At 37.0% G+C, this 26,458-nt stretch overlaps 1 protein-coding gene across 2 annotated transcripts in view; it reads left to right on the plus strand.

Moving 5' to 3' along the window:
- Nucleotides 1-6,883: 6,883 nt before the first annotated feature.
- Rnpc3 (RNA binding region (RNP1, RRM) containing 3) overlaps nt 6,884-26,458 on the plus strand; it is a 28,843-nt gene continuing 9,268 nt past the window's right edge. For both annotated transcript variants that reach the window (XM_052179403.1, XM_052179402.1), the window contains exons 1-9: nt 6,884-7,180; nt 8,849-8,896; nt 11,626-11,744; nt 15,556-15,639; nt 17,987-18,098; nt 18,717-18,785; nt 19,769-19,911; nt 23,126-23,251; nt 24,614-24,762. In XM_052179403.1, coding sequence (XP_052035363.1) covers nt 6,989-7,180; nt 8,849-8,896; nt 11,626-11,744; nt 15,556-15,639; nt 17,987-18,098; nt 18,717-18,785; nt 19,769-19,911; nt 23,126-23,251; nt 24,614-24,762 — 1,042 coding nt within the window. In that variant the 5' untranslated portion in view covers nt 6,884-6,988. The remainder of the gene's footprint in view (nt 7,181-8,848; nt 8,897-11,625; nt 11,745-15,555; nt 15,640-17,986; nt 18,099-18,716; nt 18,786-19,768; nt 19,912-23,125; nt 23,252-24,613; nt 24,763-26,458) is intronic.

Below are 26,458 nucleotides of genomic sequence, written 5' to 3' on the forward strand. Positions count from 1 at the left end.
TACCAAATTCCTTCCCCATATTCCACTGTCTGCCCCCTAAGCGAGTACAGCACTGGGTCCATACTGCCTCACTTAGTCCGTATCCTATAATTCACCATGCAGGATACTATCTTTTCCTTTTTCCATTTTCCGTGAAGCTTCACCAAAACAGGGTCACCTCAGGTAATCTTCTGGAATCCAGCCAGTCCCACGTCCGGGCGCCACTCTGTTGGGTTCCATAGCTGCCTGCAGCTATTACGAAGTGGGTTTCTGGAACAGAAGCTGAGAGATAAATAGGGAAGGGAAGGGGCGAAAAGAAGTATGGCTAAGACAATATTCACTGATCAAAGCCAGAAACTTTAATGGCGCCAGACCTTTTAACAGTTTGGGCAAACCCTTCCCCCCAGACTCCAGGCTGAGTTCCGGTGGAAGTTTTCTAGCTTCTCTTGGAGGTCCTCATCTTGACTGCTCCGGCAGCTGGGTGGGTTACCTGCTTAATTCAGGAATTCCTAGACCTGGAGGAACAATGAACTTAACCTTTACTTCGAGCACTCTGCCCTAGGTGGAGCAGGATCCTGGCTATCTGGGAGAAGTTAACCTTGACCAAAGTCAAACTCTGACCAAGTGCAAGACTGCCCCAATATGGCTCTGTACACCAAAGTCTCTCCGGTTTCTGAAGCCTCTCCTGCATCTGTTGGATCTATATTTAGATCTTTGACAGTTCATGGAAAAATAAGGGTAAAGATGATGCTGGATGGTTGCTCCTTGAATCTCTGGATAAGCTGAGAAAGGAAAGCAATGACAAAATTAATAGTCTTCTAGCATCTCAGAATTCAATGAAGGATAACAAAGAACAACAATGATTTTAGTGATAAAATTGACAGTTCTTATATAGTCTAAAGTTTTTTGTTTTTGTTTTTTGTTTTTGTTTTGGCTTTTTGAGACAGGGTTTCTCTGTGTAGCCCTCCCTGGCTGTCCTGGAACTCACTCAGCCAAGACCAGGCTGGACTCAAACTCAAAAATCTGTCCCTTCCCCCACAGCATTGAGCTGGCTGGCAGCCCCCACTCTTCTGCTGGTGTTATCTCCGGCCTATTCAAGCTGCGACATTCCTGGCCTGCAGCCTCCACTCTTCCTCCCCCCCCCCCCCACACACACACATACCCCTGTGTTATCTCCGGAACAATACAGCCACTTTCACCTTAACTACCAAGGCTGCCTCAGAGCAGTCTCACCTGGAGACTAGCAGAAACCTGCATTACTGGAAGCAGGCAACCCGCTGAGAAGAAGATCCAAGGAATTCTCGGCCATTTGGGGGGCAGGGTGGTTCTCTAAAGACTATATATATTGGCAAAATAATAGTAAAGTCAGTCTCTATGGGCAACTGTCCTCTTGTCTCATTTCTCTTTCCCGTTCACCCCCAGAATTCTCTTCCAGGGATTCGGTTCATATGTGGCCGCAGGCGGCTACAGAAATCCACCTGCCTCTGCCTCCCAAGTGCTGGGATTAAAGGCGTGTATCACCACTGCCCCACAGTCTAAAGGTTTCTAAGTGTTCCCTGGAAGAGATCTTTTCAGCAGCCACAGAGCTCAAGTTGTGGAAAAGAGCTGAAGCACTTATTAGTCTCTTCCTTAGACAATGTTGACAGTTAAAGTAGCAGCATTAATTGGTAAAGAGTGGGTTCTCAACTTGGGTTGAGAATGTGTGGGAATACCCTGTGCCAGATGGAGTATGCTTGGCCTATAGAGAGGGATAATATTTGGAGAGGGGACCTTGTTGGTTGAAGTGTGCCACTATTGGGGGGCTTTGACAGTCTTCTCCTAGGAGCCTTCAGATCAAGATGTACAACTCTCAACTCCTCCAGAGCCATGGCTGCCTGGACGCTCCCTTTGTGACTTGCACACAGCATTACTGGTCAAGAGTCTCTGCTAACTAGCAATTGTTAATCCTTACATAACTTTGGCAAGGCCCAAAGGGATACTTTAAATTTGAGAGTTTACTGAGATTTCTCAGTTTTGTTTACTTCCTGAATCGTAACATAATTTACTCTAGGCAGGGATGTTTTAATTCTGAGAAAATACACATGTATATATATTTAAAAAAAAACTCAGTGTTCAATATATTGTATGGTTTCTCCCACAGCCAGGATCCAAAAATAAAAAGGGTGGAAGGGGAATAGATCTACTCCCTATCACCCCTAATGACCTACTAGGATTTTTTTCTTCTTGTTTCCAGAATTTTAGATTCTGCTGGGCTAGAAGCTTTGGTTTCAGAGGGGCAAGCACTCCTGCCAGGAGCTGTAACAAACACTCCACTGAACTGGAAGTTTAGAGTTCCCCCTGGATACTGAGCTTCTGGTGCTTCTAAACCAACAGGCTAAGAAAAGAACAGCAGTGTAAGGTATGGACAGAGTACCATGGTGAAATTGGGTTGCTTCCTCACAAAGGAGGTAAGAACGCTTATGTATGGAGTGCTGGAGACCCTTGAAGGTGTCTCTCGGTGTTATCCTGTCCTGCGGTTAATATCTATTGAAAACCACAGCTGTCTAATTCAGGCAGGCTGGCAAAGGGCACAGACCCTTCAGGAATAAAGATATGGGTCACTCTGTGAAATGTGCCAGGACCTGCTGAGGTGCTTGCAGAGGGCGGAGGGAGTATGGGTAGTAGAGGACGGTAGTTATAAATAAAAGCAGGGACACAAGAATTATAATTGGCATGAGTGTTTTGTTAATAATGTGTTTGTATAGATATTTGTTTTCTTTCAATTTCTTAATCATATAGCATCATTTAAGAGAGTATCAGTGGTTATTATATTTAAGTTTGAGATACTAAAAAATAATTCTCAATTGCCACCTATTTGCAATTTAAAATGTGTTTGCAGTTGTATGAGGAATTGTTATATTGGAAATAAATATGACATGGTTAAATTTATAAGGAATTTGAGATTGTATATGAGATGGTTATATCCTGTTTAGGCATTATTGTGACCTGGTTACTGTTTTCATTTGGAAATTAGTTATGACATGAGATGACTGTGTGCCAAACTGATAAGGGGTAGACCTGTAATGGCTCTTCTTGATTGTCAATTTGCATACATCTGGAATTACTGAAAAACTAAAAGTGAATGGCACATTGGTGAGTGATTTTTGATTATTTTGAAATGGGAGGGTCTACTTGTAATCTGGATCTTGAGGTAGAAAGACACACCTTTAATCCAGATCTCGTCTGGGCCAGCCACACCTTCTGCTTCAATCTCTTATAACCACGAGGAAGAAGGAAACTCGTGCACTTTGCCTGACTGCTCTCATCTTGCTACCAAGGGCATCCCTTCTCTTGCATTAGAGCCTATTCCTTTGGGATTCCAGTGCATACTGAAGACTAACCAAGACACTGGACTTGTGACTGAGCTGACCAAGCCCGCTCAGTCAGTCAACAGGTTCTCCAGGGCATGAATGAGGATTGAAAAGAAAGAGACAATTAGACAAAACTGCAGCATGACCCCCAGTCGGTTCTGAGACTGAAGGGCGGGTTTAATAATTTCCAATCCATTTTTATACCAATTTAATTATATGCAGGAATTAAGATCAATAGTAGTACAATGAGGAACAAGTAAGACAGTAAACACAAAATTGTCAATGCAGTAAGCAAAATCCCATGATTACTTCTGTGACAGTTGTTTCTAAGAGCTTGTTAGAATGACCAAAATATCTGAGTCTACTTCCTTGTCCAAGCCCAAAATCTTGCCTGAAGCTTGCTTCTCTCATTCCACCCTCAGATTAAAATTCCTGCTGTAATCTACTCCCCTATTATACCCTAATGTCAGATTCCGGCTTGCTTGAAGCCCTTGTCGTTAGCCAATGTCAAGTTCCTGCCAGGCAGCACGGTACCCCAGTAATGTTCTCTACACTGAACAACTACTGGATTCTGAGACTTTGCATTCATAGCCAGCAATGGTTAGATTAGCTGGACCGCATCTGAAGTTATGCTAATAAATCCCCCCTCTCTCTCCTTCTATAAGTTAAGTTACTATAGAGAACCCTGACTAATACACTAGCCAACAAGACCAGCTCCATTGGTCTTTTGGTGTCCACAGCACTGAGACTACCAGAGCAGATCATGGCACTTAGCCTTATGTTTTAAAATTACAATATAATTGCAGCAATCCTCAGCTTTTAAATGTGAATTCTAGGCTCAAACTCAGGACTATATTCTTTCAAGATAAGTATTTTATGGACTGAGCTATCTTTTCATTCCTAGCAGATTCCTTAAAATTCAAAGCAGAAATCAAAATGAGTATGTAAGCTAAATGACAGGGCAAGGAAGCAAACTAAAGACATCATTATAAAACTGAGTACTCTCTGAGGGTTACTTTCTGAGGTAGTTCCATTAGGCCCAACCAATGCAAACCTCCAGCTACTTAAACACAAAACCCATTTTTTTTTTCCTATTAGTTGAAAAGACATTCTAGATCAAAAAGCCCATGTACATTTTAGTTAGGTAAAAAATTAAGATGGGCAAATGAGACTTGCCCCACCCCCACAGCCAGTGCTTCCAGGTCTGCAGATGTGTGGTTTTAGATTTCTGTTCCACAGAATGGGGTTTGCAAATGTTATCAAGGATAAAGCTGACTTTAAGAGCTACCAAGTGAGATTTAGAAAACTACAAGAAGGTAAAAATAATTACTATGCTCAGAAATGATTGATAATCTATGACTAAAATAAGCATAAGATGCTCTAAGATAGTAGTAGTTCATGAAACTGCTAGATTGTGCATACCTGTAAAAAGGAATATGATAGGCTGAACAGTATATGTACATGAACTGTCAAAATACAGGTGAAAGTAGGTCTGACTAGTTTATGTTGTAGCCTACTATACTAGCCTGCTGCTTGCCCACAGGCTTCCAATAGGTTTGCAATGGACAAGGTCTATGAAGGCCAGGTGGAGGTGACTAGACATGAATACAATGTGGAAAACATTGATATGAGCATCAGTTCCTGGTGCTTGCCCTTGCTATTTGGATGCAGGTTTTGCCCAAATTACAACTGCCAGTAAGGTTTTTGGTGCCCTGAAGGGAGCTGTGAATGGAGGCTTGTCTATCCGTCATACTACCAAATAGTTGCCTGGTTTTCATTTTGAAAGCAAGGAGCTCAGTGCAGAAGTACATCAGAAGCAAGTCATGGGTCAAAATGTTGCAGAAGAAGTTGCTCAAAAGAAAGGCCCGCTTCCTCAGAACTCAGAGAGCTAAAGCTGAGATCTAAAGCAATTTTCTATTAATTTTGTTACAAAATAAAGACAATAAACTTACTGACCAAAACACAAAGTTAATGTACTTTCTTAAGAACTTATTGTTGGGGTTTTGTCTAAGCTCCACCCACACCTACCTGGCAATAGCCAGGTATGCCCCACCCCAGAGATCTGGCCATCTATAAGAGGAGCTACCTGTTCCTCCTCTCCCTCTTTGCTCTCTGCTCTCCCACACTCTCTCACCTCTCTGCCCCTGGGGCTCTTCCCCCCTCCACGTGGTCATGGCCGGCCTTCTCTCTCTCTCTCTCTCTCTCTCTCTCTCTCTCTTCTCTCTCTCTCTTTCTCTCTCTCTACCTCTCTCTCCCACTAACTCCCATCCCCTACTCTGAATAAACTATTCTATACCATGTCTGTGTGTGTGTGGTCCCTCAGGGGCAGAGGTGCCCAGGCAAGGGCCCGCCTGGACACCTTCCCCCCACGCCGCCTAGCCACACTCACCTAACCCCCTATACTCCCCCCTTTAAGCCCTTTCATCCTGGTGCTGAAAGTCCTTCACTTATGATCAATATTTGCTCCCATAAATACAATATTGAACTGGTAGGGGGCATATTAAATGTTTTATAGTCTGATACTTGGGAACTAATTTGTGAAATGGAACTAGATTTCCTCTGAGTGCTCCCCACTTTCTTTTTTTTTTTTTTCTTCCTTTCATTTGTGTCTTTACACAAATGTCCTGGAACTCAGTGTGACCATGCTGGCCTCAAAATCACTGAGATCCATCTGCCTCTGCCTCCTGAGAGCTGAGATGAAAGGGGTTTGCCACCGTGTCAGGTTTCTGCTTTATTTCTCCTCGTGAAATCAAAGAGATTTTGTTTGGTTGGTTTGGTTTCGGTTTATCGAGAGGGTTTCTCTGTGTAGCCCTGGCTGTCCTGGAACTCACTCTGTAGACCAGGCTGGCTTCGAACTCAGAAATTCATCTGCTTCTTCCTTCCAAGTGCTGGGATTAAAGGCGTGTGCCACCACCACCGCCCCGCCAAAGAGATTTTTAAATGTAAAATGTAACCATTCCTTCCACACACTCTCGAGTCTGTCGGTTTCTGTTCATGTGATCAAGGTTCCTAACAAATCTCTGAGGCTCACAAGGTCTGTCACTAGTCACTCAACACTTTGGTGATTTTCCTCCCCATCCAATGCTTCCTCCAAGCGGAAGGAACTTTGACATGTATAGGTATGCTTACACATTTTAGGTATTTACTCATGGAAATAGCCAATTCTGTTTAATAAACCGTGGCGAGAACGTTCAGCCAACTGGTGTTAATCTTAGGCTGGATACCTGTTTCACCGCTCCTTCCTAAATGCTAGGAACACACTTTACATTTACAGAGAGTTCTCCATTCACCAGCCAGATTCAGTTTCTGAAAAATCTGGATTAAGATCCCATGGATCCCAGCCCTTCCTTCAGTACTTGACCCCCGGAGCTACAGTCTTTTTTCTAACACTGGCGTCTCTTTCAGTTTTTATTTTATTACAACCGCTCACTAAACTTAAAACACAGATCCCGGGCGCTCTCACAGTCTGCTTAAGAAGAGCTGTTCTCCGGGCGGAGGGGGAGGGTACTCTCGCGAGGAGATCAACTCTCGCGGGACTTCCCCGCGTCCAGAATCCTTAGCGCGAAGCGGAAAATGACTTCAGTTCAGCCTTGTTGACTGCGGGAGTTTGGCCGGAAGCTTGTGCGGAGGGTCTGTCTCCGGCTGGTTCTGCGTGGAAGATGGCGGGGCCCGAGCCGCCGCTGCCGCTGTCGCGTGGGGGCCCAGGCTCTGCTTCGCTGTCTCCGCCCCGGGGCGACCGCACCCTCCTCGTCCGGCACCTGCCGGCAGAGCTGACCGCGGAGGAGAAGGAGGACCTACTGAAGTACTTCGGGGCGCAGTCGGTGCGCGTCCTGTCAGATAAGGGGCGCCTGGTAAGCGTGCGCGGCTGGTGGGGGGGCGGGGCGGTCCGCTAGGACCGTGAGAGTCTGGAAAGTGCCCGGGGTCTGCGCATGCGCATCTCGCCTACCGAGGGGCGAGTTGTGAGTGCTGAGAGCGAGTACGACTGAGGGACAGTGTGGACTTTTGTACCGTTGCGTACCCTCCCGGTCGAATTCAAAATTAGCCTAGACTTGAAGATACTGTTTCTGTTAGATTCTCACAGTCGTATGCAAGTTTTTTGGTTTTATGTTTTTTTTTTTTTTTTTTTTTTTTTAAATCTTGGGTTGTAGTTTAGGATCTATGCATGATAGCAAAAATTTGAGTGTAATAGACTTAATAAGTGATTTTTGACAAGTCATAAACATTTTCCGAAGTAATCTTTCAGGGAACGGTATTTGTAGAGTTGAGAATCCTTGTGGAATGCTCAGTTTTTGTTTTTTTCGAGAATGCTTGTTTTTCTGGTCACAAAGTTAACTATTATTGATAAGTCTACACAAGATGGTCCGATGGTCTGTGATGGAGCCAGACACCAGTGGGTTTAAAGATTCAGTTCAATTGTATAGTCAAAGTTAAGCCTTACTGACTAAGAAGAAAGACTGTTTTGGAGCACTTACTGTGTTACATATTTGAACAAAAGCAAATAAAAACATTTTTGACTCAATATAAATATACTAAGATCACCTTGGATCAGATTGGATGAATTTAGACTTCTAATAAACGACTCAAACTTAAAATTCACTCACCTACTCATGATGGTTTTAAAAATACAATCGAAATGAGAAATTAGACTTTTTACTGAAACAAATTATAAAAATAAGGCAAAAAGAGAATGCAACTTGAGGGGCGATTTCACAGTTAGTAAATGCTTTTAAATTTTATTTTGTATAGAATGAAAATTTAAGATTTTTTGGGTGAGATGAAAAAGGGCATTCCATATGTATAAATGTTTTAAGATTGGACTTTTTGGAAAGAGAATTTGCTTTATTTTACTTTTAATTATGTATTATTTGTGTATATTTTGGGGGGTGCAGGAGTGTAGGTGCCTTTGGAGGCTAGAGGACTCTTCTAGAGCTGGAGTTACAGGTTGTTATTAAGTTGCTGGGCGTGGATAATGGGATCTCAATGAGGTTCTTGGTAAGAGCTCTACTGACTTTTAGTGCTGACCCATCTCTTGGGCCCCAAGGAGTAGAGGTTCCCCCCCCCCCCCCGTTTTTTATTTTTTTATTTTTTTATTTTTATTTATTTATTTTTTTTGAGACAGAGTTTCTCTGTGTAGCCCTGACTGTCCTAGACTCACTCTGTCGACCGGGCTGGCCTCGAACTCAGAAATCCGCCTGCCTCCCAAGTGCTGGTGTGCGCCACCACTGCCCGGCCAGGAGTAGAGATTTTTAAAGTTGGGATCTGTTGAACTCTGCTATTATAAAATATATTGTGTTTGTCCTTGTTGATTTTGGTCAAAGGCAAGGCTGAAGAGCTTTCAAGTCCAAGAAGTCTGACCCTCGAAGAGTCACCCACGAAACTGAAACTAGTAATCAGTTAAATAGTCTAAAATTTCCATTTTTCCCTATACTTTTATTTATATATTACATGTTTTTAAAATGCTGCTTTTTAATCAGACAGTTGAATCATTGGAAATGACATGTGCCTTAATTTTATTTCAGAAACATACAGCATTTGCTACTTTCCCTAATGAAAAAGCAGCAATAAAGGTATGTCTTTTTCTTTATTATTAAAGCATTTTTATCCAATCTTAGGACAAAAGTGGAAGTAGTAATAAATAAACTGTCATTTTTAAATTCAAAATCATGTGTTCCATGAGTTTTCCCAAAAGGTCACAATTAGCTTGACAGATAGCAGAGCTTGTCCAGTACTTAGATAATGAGACTTGAGAACCATAGATTATTAAGTAAGACAAGGATGACTTAAAGTATAATTTTAAAAGACATTCTAAAGAATATTAGATAAATATATCTAGTGTTTATGGTTCAAAATTTATAAGTATTAAAAGGGATAAACTTAAGGAATCATATGTAAAAGCTGTTCCTTTTGAAGTAGGTCTCAAATGATTCATTAAATTTTGAGAAGAAAACAAGAAGAAATTGTTCTTTCAGGTTTAAGGAACAATAGAATTGTCCAACAATAGAATATGTAATAAGTCAGTAAGAAGCTAAAGGCAGTGGTAGAACTAAAAAAAAAAATGAGACTATATTTAAGCAGAAGAGAGATAGAATTTGGTTTAGTAGGTGTCCTAAAAGAACTTGATACTATTGAGGAGGCTAAAACCATGCTTAGACTGACGAAAAATGTCTGATAGAGTCCATATGTATTGGATTTGATGTAGAAAAAAAAATACAGATTGTTTTTGAGGCAGAGGCAATATATATCTGAAAAGGGCAGTAAGAAAGCAAAGGGAGGGAAGTATATGTATGCTTTGGAGAGAAAAAGTTTATGAGTCTTATTTCACAGAAATAATTTAGTGGAGTGTTGCATAGACTGCACACAGTCCTACGACCAATCCCAGTACTATAGGAGTGTAGTTTGTAGGTCTTAGTAATACAAGATTTGAGAACAAAAAGTACTTCAGGATCCTAAGTATTTTTCTTTTTTTCAAAAATTTCTTTTTGCCACTGCACACACGCAGAGGTCAGAGGACAGTAATTGGTTTCCCCTTCCACAGGATTTGTTTGTCTTGGCAGCAAGCACCTTTACCAGCTGAGCTATTTCTCTATTCCTAGTTCAGATTTTTGGGCTGTCTAGCTTCCATGACAAAGGACTATGAGGGTCTTTGCACAGGCACATAATGAATTCTTCTGTTATCTGTTAACTTTGAGGTGTACTTCTATAGAAACAGAAAACATTCTAAGATATTTTCTAGAACTGAGCAAAGTTAAGAAAGTTACTCATAGTATGTAAATGGCTATGGTGGGCCAAAGGAAGAATAGCCAAAAAAGAAAGGAAGAAAAGGGAATTACAAAAATGAAAATCATGTTATCTTGATGTAAAAAATAAATTAGAGATTTTGTGATGAAACATACTGAGAAGTGAGCGTAGTCTTACTAATCAGGGGTTAATCCGGGCTTGTTTGTGAAACTGAGTCTCATAATTTTATCCTAACTAGTCTGGAGCTCACTGTAGACCAAGCTTCTCATCGAGCTCACAGAGATCTACCTTGCCACAGCCTCTGCGTCTGCCTTCTGAGTTTTGGGACTAAATGTGTTATCATACCCTGCTCAGAGACTTTTCTTAAAACAGGAAAAAAGTAGAAATAACTCAAATCTTCATGAGGGAAGAATACCATCACTTTAAAAATATTGTACCTTATCTAAATTAACAGATCACAGTCAAATTGCACACATTAAACATAGAAATGTTTCAGTCTAAGTCTGTCATGTATGACACAGGTGAGTGCTAATGTTTAGACTTAGATATTATTTTCATGGTACTTGATTATGATTGCAAATATATAAACATGAAAAGACCTAAATTCAGATCCCATCCATTTCTGATAAGAGATAGTAAACTTGTTCACATCCATATTTTGGAGTATAATTGACTGAATGACTTTCTATGATTATTAGAGAATATGGTTCCTCTACTTAAGTGAAGCTGTAAAACATAACACTTTCCTTTATATGTTTAGAGCAGTGCTTCTCAATCTGGGTCACATACCCTTTGGGCATCCAATATCAGATAACCTGGGTATCAGATATTTATATTACGATTCACAAAGTCACAAAATTATGATTCTGAAGTAGCAACAAGATAATTTTATGTTTGGGGTCATTATGACGTTAGGAACTCTATTAAAGGGTGTCAGCATTAGGAAGGTTGAGAACCACTGATTTAGAGGGTAGTTAAAGAAGATTAATGATCAAGGATGGGATTTAGTACATAGTCTAAACTTCTGTATTTAGATAAATGTACAGACTAAATTTGTGGTTACAGATGCAAAGTGGAACATAGAGATGCAAATGCTAATGGTTGGGAGTACACAGTTAACATTTAGTCTCCTCATGTGTCTCCAAGTAGAAAAGAAAGCACGGTAATATTGTAAGAGAATGGAAGATGAAGCTGTGTGAGGCTATATATCAGGGAAAACATAAAAAATTTCTCTTAGAGATTAGTGCAATTTAGGCTAAGATTGTGATTATATAATTATCTGGTGTCAATAAAGGTCATCCTGAAATTTTTGTGGTTGGAATTTATTGGTAACCAGAACACTTAATTATTTTTGCTTGCTAGATAGAAGTAAAGTTAACAGAGAATTGGAGTAAGTTAGATTTCTTTTTACTAGAGTACTTTGATTAGTAATAATGGTAAAATAGCCTAAGATAAGACATAACTAAGGAAATTTAATTAAAATGCATAAATTATTATCTTTTAAACTGAGTAGCAAATGTTTTGTTTTTTTATATTATATTTTATATCATACCTAAAGGCATTGACAAGACTCCATCAGCTGAAACTTCTAGGGCATACTTTAGTTGTTGAATTCGCAAAAGAACAAGATCGAGTTTACTCCCCATGTCCTACCTCAAATACAGAGAAAAAGAAAAGGTATGTAGACATTCAGGTTTTCCTACCATTTTTGAAGTGTGTGTGTGTGTGTTTCAATGATTTTTTATAATTATTACATTGTTGACAAAGAAATATGTTGAAAATATAATAAAATGTTTCTCTAGTAAATTCAAAAAGTAAAGTAGTATTTTTGCTTCTAGTTGTACTGAAGACTGAGGCTTGAAGCCTTGAAAGATTAACAAGGAAGTGCCAAAGAAGTGGGGTAGATGGCATTGTACTTGTAGTGGAAGCAGGGCAGCTGCAGGCCAACTCCTCTCACTGTCCAGAATAAATGAAATAAAGAGTACTTCATTTGGAATATTCACGAATACACGATTCATTGTCTTTGAAGTGTTATCCCAAGCCTAAACATGAACTTCATTTGTTTCATATCTGCCTTTTACACATCTCCTGAAGATAATTTATAGAACACTTTGAATGTGTCCATGTTTGTGATCTGTTACTCAAGGTTACCAAAAGAATCTTCTAATTGGTACTATCATGTTGCCTCAGTTTCAGATTACATAGCATTTCAGATTTCAATCTGTAGTAAGTAATAACACTGTCAGAGATAATAACAAGTAGGAAATTACAGCTTCTTTGTTGGTGTCCTCACATTTAGATTCAGTATAATGTCTGGCTGTGGGTACCCTCCTGTTCATATCTGCTGCAGGAGGAGCTCTCTGATGATGACTGAATATGTTGTATGAGAATAGCAGAATACCATTAGGAGTAGTTTTATTGATATTGTTTCTTAAATCAGTAATATTTGGTTTTACCCTAGGTCTCTGGGCTATCTAGTCTCTGGTTCTTGGTTACCCAAGCAGTGTCAGGTATAGGTGCTCTATCGTGGAGTAGGCCTTAAGTCAAATCAGATATTAATTGGCTACTCTCACAGGCTCCGTGCCACTATTGCTGTAGCATAATGTGCAGACTGGACAGACTGTAGGCCAAAGGTTTTGTGGGTTGGTGTCCACATTTCCCTTTCAGTATCCTGCTGAGTATCTTCCCATAATAAAGACACTAGAATGTAGGGGTAAAGCATGTAGGCAATAGCTTAACTTTTCCCTCCTTGTTCAGTGAGTTTTGTGGGTGTTGTCCTTGGCAGTGGGACCCACTGTCAGATTGTGAAGAGTAATCCTTTGTCTTAGCAACTGCCTGGGATGTTTGGGAAATAATTGCCATGAGAGTTCCATGGCCAACAACTCAATTGAATATAACCTAGTCCTGTCACTGGAAACCTTGACTGGTGATGAGATGGCAAATTGAGATTCCATGTCACCCATTACTAATTAATGATCCATTAGGATCATCTTCATACATTCCAGGAAGTTTCCATTTTACTAGGTTTTCATACCACCTCTCAAGTGCCTCCAATTCTGACTGTTTTTCCCCCAACTTTCTTCCTCCATTCTATTTCCCCCTGATCGCAGCCGGATTCCTGTACTCAAGTTCCCTCCTGTCCCTAGTCCCATCAAATCCCTCCCCTCAGAGCTCACAAAATTTCAAGGAAGAGGAAACAGTAAGAGTTTAAGAGCCAAGGGGAAGGTTCATATTGTTGTTCCTCCTATGTCTCTGCAAACCCCTTCAGCTCCTTGGGCTCTTTTTTAGCTTCTCCATTGGGGACCCTGTGCTCAGTTCAGTGGTTGGCTAAGAGTGTTCCCCTCCAGAGTCTCCCAGATGACAGGCAGGCATATCAGCAAGCACTTGTTGGCATCCACAATAGTGTCTGGCTTTTATAACTGTATATGGAATGGATTCCTAGGTGGGGCAGTCTCTGGCTGGTCTTTCCCTCAGTCTCTGCTCCATACTTTATCTATCTGTCTCTATTGCCTCCTGTGGGTATTTTGTTCCCCCTTCTAAGAAGGACCAGAGTATTTATACTTTGTTCTTCCTTCTTGAGCTTCATTTGGTCTGTGAATTGTATCTTGGGTATGCCAAACTTCTGGGCTAATAGCCACTTATCAGTGAGTGTATACCATGTGTGTTCATTTGTGATTGGATTACTTCACTCAGGATGATATTTTCTAGTTCCATCCATTTGCCTAAGAATTTCATGAATTCATTGTTTTTGATAGCTGAGTAGTATTCCATTTTTTAAATGTACCACATTTTTTTGTATCCATTCCTCCCAGGGATATCTGGGTTCTTTCCAGCTTCTGGCTATTATAAATAAGGCTGCTGTGAACATACTGGAGCATGTGTCCTTATTACATGTTGGAGCATCTTCTGGGTATATGCCCAGGAGTGATATAGCAGGGTCCTCCGGAAGTGTTACGCCCAATTTTCTGAGGAACTGCCAAACTGATTTCCAGAATGGTGTACCAGCTTGCAATCCCACCAGGAATGGAGGAGTGTTCCTCTTTTTCCACAAAATCACCAGCATGTGCTGTCTCCTAAGTTTTTGATTTGAACCATTCTGACTCATGTGAGGTGAAATCTCAGGGTTGTTTTTATTTGCATTTCCCTGATGAATAAGGATGTTGAACATGAGCAGAGGGAGGTGGGTGGGTTAGAGAATTTTCGTGGGGGAAACCAGGAACAGGGACATTTGAAATGTAAATAAAGAATACATCTAATAAAAAAAGAATAGATATATTCTTTTATCTAAATCTATATCTATATGTACATATCTCTATCTATTTATATCTATCTAATCTATCTATATATATATATTCATATGTGTTTTGGGTGGATCTCTAGGGATTGGTTCGCCTATCGGGAGATTCATTCCTGGAGAAATTTCTTTTGCTTCAATTAATTCAGACTGGGCCTATTTTGGTACTTAGTTAAACCATGGTGGATATTTCAGTATGGAATTAAACTTCATTATTGACAAATTGAAAAACAAAACAAACAAAAAGAGCCAAGGGGAAGATACATAGAGGATACCAGGAGAACAAGGCCTTCTGAATTGACTAAAGAAGGTGCATGTAAGTTCACAGACAACTGAAGCAGCAGACACAGGCCTGCATGGGTCCGCACCAGGTCTTCTGTGTATATATTGTAGCTATTCTTGGTATTATTTTATTGGCTTGGTATTTGTGTGGGACTCCTGACTGAGAACAAGTGGGTCTCTGACTCTTGAACCTTTCTTCCTACCCTTGGGTTGTTTTGTCTAACTTAATTATAAAAGTTTTTGCTTTTATCTTTTATTTTGTTATGTTTGGTTGTTATTTCTTAGAAGCCTGTTCGTTAAGTATGTGAGACAGAAGGATCCAAAGGGAAGGGGAGGTGGTGAGGAATTGGGAGTAGAGGGAGGGGAAAACTATAATGAGGATATATTATATGAGAAACAAAATAATTTTTGATAAAGGAAAAAATAAAAAAAATAGTATTTTAGTTCCAAGATATGAATTTTTATAGTTCTTTAGCCTTTGCAGAGTTTGTAGCCAAACTACATTCATCATCCAGGGACTTGGCTGAATTACAGAATGCAGGCCCTTTTAATGTAAGATCCAATCTTATTAGAATCAGACATTTAAGAGGTGAGGGTGAAAGAGGTAAGGCCTTGCAAGTCTGTAATGTTTTGGGGGGAGATGCCTAAAAAAGGTAAGTACCCTAAAACCCTTATACTGTACGAATATTTAGTTTCTCCTGATCATGTGGAGTTATCATACCATGTTCATAAATGTAAGAACTAAGTTTAATTGTACTCCTCCTTCTCAGCCATGCTTGTGTGAATTTTTTAAAGTTTTCTGTTTTTCTAATAAGATTGTTTTCATAATGTCATGTTTGAAAAGGTTTTTATTTTCTATATACAGTATTTCACTTTTTTGAATGATAAGATCTGTGATTTTGTATGCTCTAGGTTGGATGACACTGTGGAAAATGATAAAGAGAAGAAAGAGCCTGATATTTTAACAGTAGAAAATGGAATTGCACCAAATCATGGGTTTGTGTTTTGTTATTTTTTTATTCTGCCATTGTTGCAGTGTGTGTGTGTGCATGTGCATGTATGTGTGTGTGTGTCTGTCTGTCTTTCTGTCTCGTTCTTTGTGTATATGTGTATGTATATTGTATATACATAATATAAATTACATAGTTTTGAGAGTCAGCTTTTTTAATATATCATGTATAATTTAATGTGTTGAATAAATGTTTTGAGGTATAATTTTTTATTAGATATTTGCTTTATTTATATTTCAAATGTTAACCCCTTTCCTTGTTACCTCACCAAAACCTTCCTATCCCATCCTCCCTCTCCCTCCTCATTCCCTCCCCTCAATTTCCTGACTTGTATTCCCCTATTCTGGCAAATCGACCCTTCACAGGACCAATGGCCTCTCCTCTTATTGATGTCTAAGATGGCCATGTTCTGCTACATATGTGGGTCCCTCCATGTGTATGTACTCTTTGATTGGTGGTTTAGTTCCTGGGAACTCTGGGGTTACTGGTTGGTACATATTATTGTTCCTCCTGCAGGGCTGCCAACCTCTTCAGTTCCTTGGGTCCTTTCTCTAGCTGCTCCATTGGGTGCCCATTTCTCATTCTATTGGTTGTCTATGAGCCATGGGTGTTTTGATCCACTTTCCAATAAGGATCAAAATATCCATACTTTGGTCTTCCTACTAGAGCTTCATGTGGTCTGTGAGTTGTATCTTGGGTATTCTGAGCTTTTGGGCTAATATCTACTTATCGGGGATTGCATACCATGTGGTTTGTTGTTGTTGTTGTTGTTTGTTTGTTTGTTTTGTGATTGGGTTACCTCACTTAGGATGATATTTTCTAGCTCTATCCATTTGCCTAAGAATTTCATGAATTCATTGTTTTTTAATGGCTGAGTAGTACTCCATTGTGTAAATGTACCACATTTTTCTGTTGAGGGACATCTGGGTTCTTTTCAGCTTCTGGCTATTATAAATAAGGCTGCTGTGAACATAGTAGAGCACGTGTCCTTACTACGTGTTGGAGCATCTTCTGGGTATATGCCCAGGAGTGGTATAGCTGGGTCTTTGGGTAGTACTATGTCTAATTTTCTGAGGAACCGCCAAACTGATTTCCAGAGTGGTTTTACCAGCTTGCAATCCCACCAACAATGGAGGAGTGTTCCTCTTTCTCCACATCCTCTCCAGCATTTGCTGTACCCTGAGTTTTTGATCTTGGCCATTCTGACTAGTTTGAGGTGGAATCTCAAGGTTGTTTTGATTTGCATTTCCCTGATTAAGGATGTCAACACTTCTTTAGGTGTTTCTCAGCCCTCCGGTATTGTTATTCCTCAGTTAAGAATTCTTTGTTTAGCTCTGTATCACATTTTTTAATAGGGTTGTTGAGTTCTCTGGAATCTTAACTTCTATAGGATGTAGGATTGGTGGAGATATTTTCCCAATCCGTTGGTTGCCATTTTGTCCTGTTGACAGTGCCCTTTGCTTTATAAAAGCTTTGCAATTTTATGAGGTCCCATTTGTCAGTTCTTCATCTAAGAGCATAAGCTATTGGTGTTCTATTTAGGAGATTTTCCCCTGTGCCCATGTGTTCCAGGTTCTTCCCCAATTTCTCTTCTATTAGATTCAGTGTATCTTGTTTTATGTGGAGGTCCTTGATTAACTTGGACTTGAGCTTTGTATAAGGAGATAAGAATGGATCAGTTTGCATCCTTCTACATGTTGACTGCCAGTTGATCCAGCACTGTTTGTTGAAAATGCTGTCCTTTTTCCACTGGATTGTTTTAGCTCCTTTGTCAATGATCAAGTGACCATATGTGTGAGGGTTCATTTCTGGATCTTCAATTCTAGTCCATGATCTACTTGTCTGTTCCTGTACCAATGTACCAAATCATAGGTTTGCATTTTGTTATTTTTTTATTCTGCCTTTATTGCAGTGTGTGTGTGTCTGTGTGTCTGTGTCTGTCTGTCTGTCTCTGTTTCTGTCTTTTTTTTTCTCTCTCTGTGCATGTATATTGTATATGTACATAATGTAAATTAGATAGTTTTGAGAGTCAGCTTTTTCAGTGTGTCAGGTATAAATGTGTTGAATGCGTGTACTGAGGTATGATGCTTTGGTTTTTTTCTTCACTTAATTTTATTAAAGATATATATCTGTTAAAGCATTGAGGAGTATAAGTGAACTCTGATAAGAAATGCTTTTGTATTCCTTAAGGTAATAGGAATATTAAGTAATAAGGTAAACATATGACTATTATGTTATATTGTTAATTTTCTGTGTTAATAGATTATCTAAAATGAGTTATGGATATGGAATTACTAAAATAAGCATGTACTTAAATTTTTTTTTTTTTGTAGGCTGACTTTTCCTCTGAATTCATGCCTCAAATATATGTATCCACCACCTTCAAGCACAATTCTTGCAAATATAGTAAATGCTCTGGCAAGTGTCCCTAAATTCTATGTACAGGTATGCAGAATCAATTTTCAGTTTTAGTATGAGGTTTATTGTTTGGTTCCTTAGAAACTGTGCTGATACTTGTATATACATATAACATTTGAACCACCTAATTCTAGACAGACAATAGTCTTAAGTAATGTTTTAAATGAAATGAACTGTTACATACTATGGTCAAGTAATGGCTTCATAAATATAGTGTAAATAGATATTATCAGGTGTCTATACTGGGAAATGTAATTTAATATAACTTACTTGAGCATAGCATTGACTTTCAGAAATCCTTAGAGAAAAGATAAGGTATGTGCTTTTGCAAATGTTTGAAAAACTTAAAAGAATGTTACTTCTCCAAAGTATAAAAATATGTGGTATGTATCTTCTTTAATCTTTGTTTCATAGACTCACAGTGAAGAGGACAGTTAATTACATGAGAGCATTTTCAGTAGGTTTTACATTGCAAAGACATTATACTGTAGTAACAGGAATTAAAATCAGTATTTGTTGAAATGACAACAGTGTAGGATTAAAGTTGGTTTAAGAACTATCAAAGCCAGAGAAGAACTTTGGTAAATTATTGATGTTAGTTGTAATATTAATTCCATCTGACTTTTAAGTATTTTACACTTTAAGGTGCTTCATCTTATGAATAAAATGAATTTGCCCACACCATTTGGACCGATTACTGCACGACCTCCTATGGTAAGAAGTTCTTAGAGTTTTCAGGAGCCGTTTGTTCCCTTAAAACTATATTTTTTTTTCTGTAAAACTATGTTTTACAGAGTTTTGTAACAGTTTGCATTTACTAATAGTAGAGCTGAGAAGTAAAAGTAGAAAAGAGATATGAAGGAAGTGATTTCTTAATAAACCTCAAATTTCTTCCAGTTTTCTATCCTTTGGTAAAAAAAAAAAAAAATCATCCTATAAATGTAAGATACTTTAATTTAACTGAGTTATCTAAATATTTCATTGATGTGGTTTCACTCAAATGCAGCTAGTTTCATTTAGTAAGAATAAGGTTACAAAAGTCTGTCAATAATTTGCATAGTAGGCGGTCTGCTCTTGAAATTATTTCAGTGTGGCACTATGTATATTTGTAAATAATATTAGTATAAAAATTATTTTGGCTTTTAAAATACAAATAAAAGAGTTTTCTTTGGTAATGGCTACTGTTCTGCTATATGAACTACTAGCTTCCTAATTTTTTATTGTAAGACCACCATGGACTTGTTGCTAGGTAATTTATTAAGGTAATATTAGATAATACAATAAATTAGACCTTGTTATAGCTATTCCATTTCAAAGAATAGGGAAGGAGGGATATTTCTTTCTTAAGATCCAATTTGTCTTCACTATGTGCCCATCCATGTGCAGATCAGATAAAAAGGGAGGATTACATTTTGGTGTTTTAGGCTCTTAATTGCATGGGCTAATTTACATGTTGAAATGCAAGGTATATTTGCAAGTACAGTATTGTTAGATGGCCAGGAGAAATTGAGAACAACACTAACCTAGCATTCTGTCATCACAGATGTTCCATGAAGATAGACTGAGTTTATAAGAGAGAAAAAATATTTATGTGGAATGAAATTCTGTTGATGAGAATCAAGAATTTATACAAGCTAGTTTGTCTATTCTGTGAATGTCTTTGGTTTCCTTAGTGTTTGTTTTGTTCTTTTCGATAGTATGAGGACTATATGCCATTACATGCACCGCTTCCACCTACATCCCCTCAGCCGCCAGAGGAGCCTCCCTTACCAGATGATGATGAGGATTTATCTAGTAAAGAATCAGAATATGAAAGCAGTGATGAGGAGGACCGACAGAGGTTTGTGATACAATATACTCGAATAAGGATGTGGGAAAAGCTTGTTCTTTATTTCACATGTAATTATTCAAAATTTAGAGTGCATTAAAATGAATTTTAAACTTCTCTATGATCTTAAGCATATACAATAGCTCATTGGATATAGAAAATAAGGATCTTTAGAAAACTTTTTGGATAAAGCAATTTTTGCATTGGTAATTTTTGTATTATAGTACACTTGAGCCTCATTGCTTATGGTTCTATATTTGTTATTTCGCTTGATAAAAAATTTGTGCCTCCAAAATTACCTATTTTTTTCTTTAAAAGAAAAATTTATTTTTTCAAATCAATTGTTTCTTTACAAGGACCTGTTATATTTATAAAGTGTTTTATAGATATGAGTATAAACACTGTTTTTGATACATAGATTCACAAATGAGATAAGGTAGCTAGTTGTTATACTGAAGTGCCTGGGAATTAACTTATAATTTAAAAAGTGTTTTTATTTGCAATGGGGGAGGGTACCAGCTATGTCCCTATAGATCTGTTAACAGTTCATGTGACAAATCATAAGACAACACATACTACTCAAATAACTATAAAAAGAAAATTTTGCTTGAGAAATGGAGAAATTATGGTCCCACAATCTCTTCTAAGTAACCCAAGGTGCTTAGCAGGTTCTACCATCCTTGAAGTCAAACTTTTCAAAAATAGAGAAATATTTCATATCCAAGTTAGAGCAGTTATATCCCAACTTCTTGTTTTAGCTTTCTTATCAGTTTTATGTATCTTTTTTTACTAATGGTCTACTCATGTTTCATGATTTTCAAACTTTGGTTTCATTACTAATTAATACATTCAAAGGTTTTTCATTTATAATCTTTAAGTGCAGTCTAGTGATGTAAAGCTCAAGAAAACTGTACCTAAGAGAATATTAGGCCAAAGTTGTAGTATTATTGAACATGAGTTAAATCATTAATATTTGTTAAATAAGTTATTTCTCACATAAAACACAGATAAATATTATCATTTGATTATATGTTATAAGGAGAGACTTGCAGGAACAAAACTGACACTTGTATGGATTTGGCATCTTATTCACTAATCAGTTTTTATGCTTTCATAGAAAACAGCTTCATAGATAATAAGCATATTAATTGGGTTCATATTTTGAACCGCTGATTGCCCTTTATTGTATTCTCTTCAGAAGTTTTGCTTGAGAAATTTTATAGGATACTTTGCACAATCACTTATGGTTAGTAAATACCAATAAAACTTCCATTGGTTTACCTTGATTCTCAAATGATCAAAGAATGTTCAAAGATTCTTTAAAGTAAATAAATTCTTAACAATTTTCTGGCATGTTATGTAAACCTATCTTAGTACAATAATTGGCCAACATTTTCCTTGAAAGTCCAAAGAATAAATGGTTTTTACTTTGTTAACCAGGTGTGTTGTGGGTCACACTTAACAGCAGTGACTCAGTTCTATTCTCGAAACTAGAAATCAGCCACAGTTATAGTTTCTGAATAGATCTGTGTTCCAAAAAATCCTTCTTGTATATACACGAGCAGGTAGCTAGCTTTATTTGGTCATTGGACCAATCCCCACCGCATGATGATGTGAATATAGTTAACTGTGCACGAAAGTCACATATAAAAGTATTAGTATGAGTTAGAATCCAATGCAACTGTCTCAGGGGAAAAAAAGAAAAAATAAAAACCAAGAATCCAATGCAGTAATTTTATATAACTATGCCCTTCTCCATGAAAAATCAACATGCAGGTGGGACTCAGATTACCAAGTAGGAAAGGGTAGAATTTATTTGTAATAAAAACATTCTTCCATATTATAAAATAAAGAATAGTATAAAACATTGCATTTTGTTAATTATTCTCTTAAAAAAGTTTTATTTATTTTAGTAAACTTGTACCCCTATTTAGAAATACGTTTAAAAGTAAAACTAGTGATCTTAATTAGAAAGGCAATATTATTCTATCCTAAACTTATCTTTAATTTTTTTTAGGTTTCCATTTATGAAATTCTAGCCAAAATTTATCTTGAGTTTTAAAATTTCTGACGAATGTTTTTATAACCTGGATATAAAGCAAAATCTTCAAAAAATATATTTAGCTGTAAAATATTTATTAATTTCTTTTAAGTGCCTGTTCTTGTTTTAGAAGGTTAGTATAGTTTGGGTGAATAATTTTCATATAGGTACACAATTTGAATATTTAAATATTGGATTTTTATACTTGATCTTAGCCAAAAGGCCGAGAAGTGATATATTGGATTTTTAATAACATTTTTGTTAGTGTGTTGGTTTGGTGACATCTAGAAATGGTCTGCTGTATAATCCTGGCTGTTTTGAATTTGCTCTATAAATCAGGCCACATTTGGATTCTTCTTCCCTGCTCCCTCAGTGCTGGATTACAAGTGTATGCTCAAGTTTTATGAACTGTGGCTGTTGTGGAACCTCATGCTGTGAGGCTGAGGCTTCTTCTCTCACCTGTGGGGGGCAGGGGGAGAAACCTAGTGCATTTAGCCCATGCCCTGCTCTATTGTTTTTATTTTGAGTTTGTATATTTATTTACTTTCAGGTTTCACAAATGAAGTCATAAGAGAGTTATTTTTAATTGCTAGTTGTTATTAATTGCTCCTCAGTGAAAGATACCCAAATACCTAAACAAGATTTATTATAAACATTAACTGTTCAGGGTCATAATAGAGGAAAGTTATACATGGGAGACCAGTTGCTTACTAATTGAAAGCAACTTTATTATTTAGAAATTTGTTTTCATCAAGTAAGCACTTTGTTCATATAATGATTTACTAGCAATAAGTATTTACAGAACAAAGATGTACTGTACTAATATAAGATATGTAAGACTAAATGTTCTTTTCAAAGAAATATTTTATTCTGTTTAGTAATTAAAATAAAAACCAAAAATAATATATTTGTATCTTTTCAGTTGTATATCATTTTATTTGGCTAGCTAATAATTCATAATGAAGTTTTTTAAATTGATATTATAATTAGGTAGATTTTTTTAAAAATAATATTTAAATGGTGCTGGTTAATTTAGAAAGTGAATTTTCATCAACTTGATAATGTTTATTGTTGCCCTTAAAAGTTCTCCTAATTAGTACAAATCTCTGTTTTGTATTAATGATAAAAGACCTAGTCTAGAATTAGAATGTCAGCTCTTGTTAACTTTCCCTCTTCTTAACATAGAATGAACAGACTACTGGAACTAGCAAATCTTCAGCCCAAAAGACCCAGAACAGTAAAGCCACGCCACATGAGAAAAAAGCAAAAAATCAAGGATATGTTGAATATACCTTCATCAGCTTCACATAGGTAATTTTATTTACTCTTATGAAATGAGAGTTGTCTGTATGTGTTGTTTTTGCCTAACTCAGATTCTTCTTCAGTGTGTCAGTTTGTCAGTTTACTTTGTTGACTACTGTGCTACCATTTGCCAAACTGGTAAGTTCTCATAATTCTCTTTGTTTAACCAGGTTTGATAATACTGTCTTTATTTCTCATTAACATCTTTTCTCTGATTAGGCATATTTACTACTTCTTACTCATAATTGCAATATTAATGTCATTTAACTTTTCTGTTACATTAAAATGTAAAAGTTACATTTTAATAGAATCTGATGTATAAATTATGATGCCTTAACCTCTTTCTGTCTTGTCGGTCTTGACATTATAATCCTATGCTTTTAATCCCTTAGCTGTACTGAGCAGCAGAAAGATTGTAAGACATGTTTTCTAGTAGCCACATTACACAGTAAAAATGAGCAAATCAAGACAATAATTATTTCATCCATTAAACTCAAAATATCATTACATCATATAATTTGTAGAAAATGTTACTGAGCACTCAGACATTTTTCTTTTTTCTTTTTTTTGTTTTGATTTTTGTTTGTTTTTTTGTTTTTTGTTTGTTTGTTTTGAGACAGGGTTTCTCTGTGTAGCCCTGGCTGTTCAGACATTTTTCTTTACAGAAATTCAATAATTACATGTAACTAATGACTGCTAAGTTGTGTACTATAGCACTGATGTCACAGTGTATAATATAAACTATTAAAACACTGCAGATGATGTCGTATGTACCTGTAATCATAGCACTTGGGAGAGAAATACAAAATGATTACAAGTTCAGAGTCATTCTCTACAACATATAGCAAGTTTATGCCTGAATTAAATGTGCTAATAAGACAGTTTTCTTGGTAAGGTTTTCTGCAGCCAATGGTGATGTCTTGATTTTGATTCTAAATATCCACATGATAGAAGGAAAGACCTGTCTACCACAGTTTTGTCTTTTGAACTAAACATGTACTCCACCACATATACAAAATAAATGTCAAACAAAAAAAAGTTACTGTTTTATACTGACTGAACAAATGCATACCTACTGTCTAAAAATCAATAGATAAGCCCTAACTTTTTCATTTACAAAATGACTTTATTTAAATAGTGAACATTTATTCTTTAGCTTCTACTTTCCTCATCTATAAACTAGATATTTAATAGTACCATTGCTAAACTGTTGAGCTTTATTTGCTTACTATGCCTAGTCAGTATGTGTAGCACCTAAAAAATAGTGAATGTATTATTAGCAGTAGCCTTTTAAATAAAAGAAAATATGAAATGTTCTTAGAATTTTATTTTAAATGATAAACTTACATGGTGATTGTTTGCAAATACCAGTTTGCATCCTGTGCTTCTACCTTCGGATGTATTTGACCAACCACAACCTGTAGGTAATAAAAAGATTGAATTCAATATATCGACCAACATGCCTACAACATTTAGCAAAGATTTGGAGATGCAACCAAATAATGAAGAAAAAACTTCTGGTAAGAAGAACATTTTAGTTATTTTATATGCTAACAACTTTTTTATGCTAATAGAAATTTTATATTTGTGTTTGTGAGCTTTATTTAAAGTATGCAGTTACAGACTGAGAATGCAGTAGAGAACATGCATGGAGCTCTGGGTGTCCCCAGAATTTCATAAAGTGAGCATGCTAAGGCAAACTTGTAATTCCAGTGCTTGGTAAGTGAAGGCAGGAAATCAGAAGTTCAGGTTTATTTTTGGCCAGTAGTTGGAAGACAGCCTAGGTTAAATTAGACTCTAAAGTTTAAAAAGAAAAAAGAAAAAAAATTTTTCAAAAATTAAATTATATCGTTTGGTGAGTCTTAATATCATGGATTGATTTTTAGCTGTTACTAATTAAAACTTAGGTTAAATGGAAAGTTTGGCATTGTTGCTTTTTTTTTTTCCTGATATTTTGAGATAGAATCCTCTGCCCAAAAATTCTGTTAAACACAAGCAGTCCTCCTTTCCCCAGTGCTAAAATCAAAGATATAAATCAACATTCCTGACTTCTTGTTATTTTTTTGCTAGTGATCACATCTATGTGAAATTTAGGAATTTTGCTGATTTAAATGCTGATAATAATAGTAATACTTATTTATGTTTATAACAGAACTTATATAGCTTTGAAAAGGATATATTTGGGTCAGTTTCAGAAGGTCAGCCCTTTTACTTGGGCCTGTGGAAAAAACATGGGTCAGAGAAAACAGGAAGCAAAAACAGTATGAAGTATCAAGAGGCTAGTATTCAAATATTCCTTTCAGGATCATAGGAGAAGAGTGCCCACTGGACCCTTGTGTTAAAATGTTAACCCACCTTATAATATGCCATGCCAGAGATCAAAACTTGATTTAAGGGCACATAGGAAGCATTTAAAATACTTTATATTGTATGTATAAAAGTAATTTGTTTTCCTTGCTAGAGTTTGTTTCATATCAAGTTATAGTGACAACCTTCAGCATTTACAGGCTAGTGAGAAGAGCGTACTGGTTTACAAAACCATATAAACCCTTTAATGCTGAGTTATAGTCCATAATATATTCATATCATTAATTGTAGCTCTTAGACGTGTAAGGTTTTCTTATAATACAGATTTATGTTATTTGTGGGTGTGTACACTGGTCTGTGTAAGTACATGTTCAATGCATGTGGTTGTACACTGAGGCCAGAAAGAGGCATGTGGTGCCGTCTTCTGTCACTTTGAACAGGTTCTCATTTTTTGCTTTACTGGAATGATCAAGATCCTCTGCTGTGCTGCCTTTTTCAATCTGGGTATTTGCGAGGCACGACTGGTTTGTTACCTGGTTGCTGCACCCAAGCTTTAGTCTTCTTGGTTCTGGGACAAGCACTCTAACCATTGAGCCATCTCCACACGGCCTCAGTCCCTTCTACTTTGTTAGTGTCAATACTAGAATATAGTTCATATTACTTGTTTGATTACTTTGTAAATAAAGAGTTCTAATAAGGATTGTGTATGCAGTGTCTTTTTAATTACCTGTTTCTGTCTTTCTTTTTTTGCCTTTTGCATTAGCTTTATTTTTACTATTTCTACTTTTTTTTGTTATTTTCTCATTTCATGGCTAGTCACCTTACATTAATATATTTTTATTATAATTGATAAATAAAATTAAACATCTATGTGACGCAGTTTGATGGTTATTTGAATAAAATATTTTG

This window comes from Apodemus sylvaticus, chromosome 4, assembly GCF_947179515.1.
Source record: "Apodemus sylvaticus chromosome 4, mApoSyl1.1, whole genome shotgun sequence".
NCBI lineage: Eukaryota > Metazoa > Chordata > Mammalia > Rodentia > Muridae > Apodemus > Apodemus sylvaticus.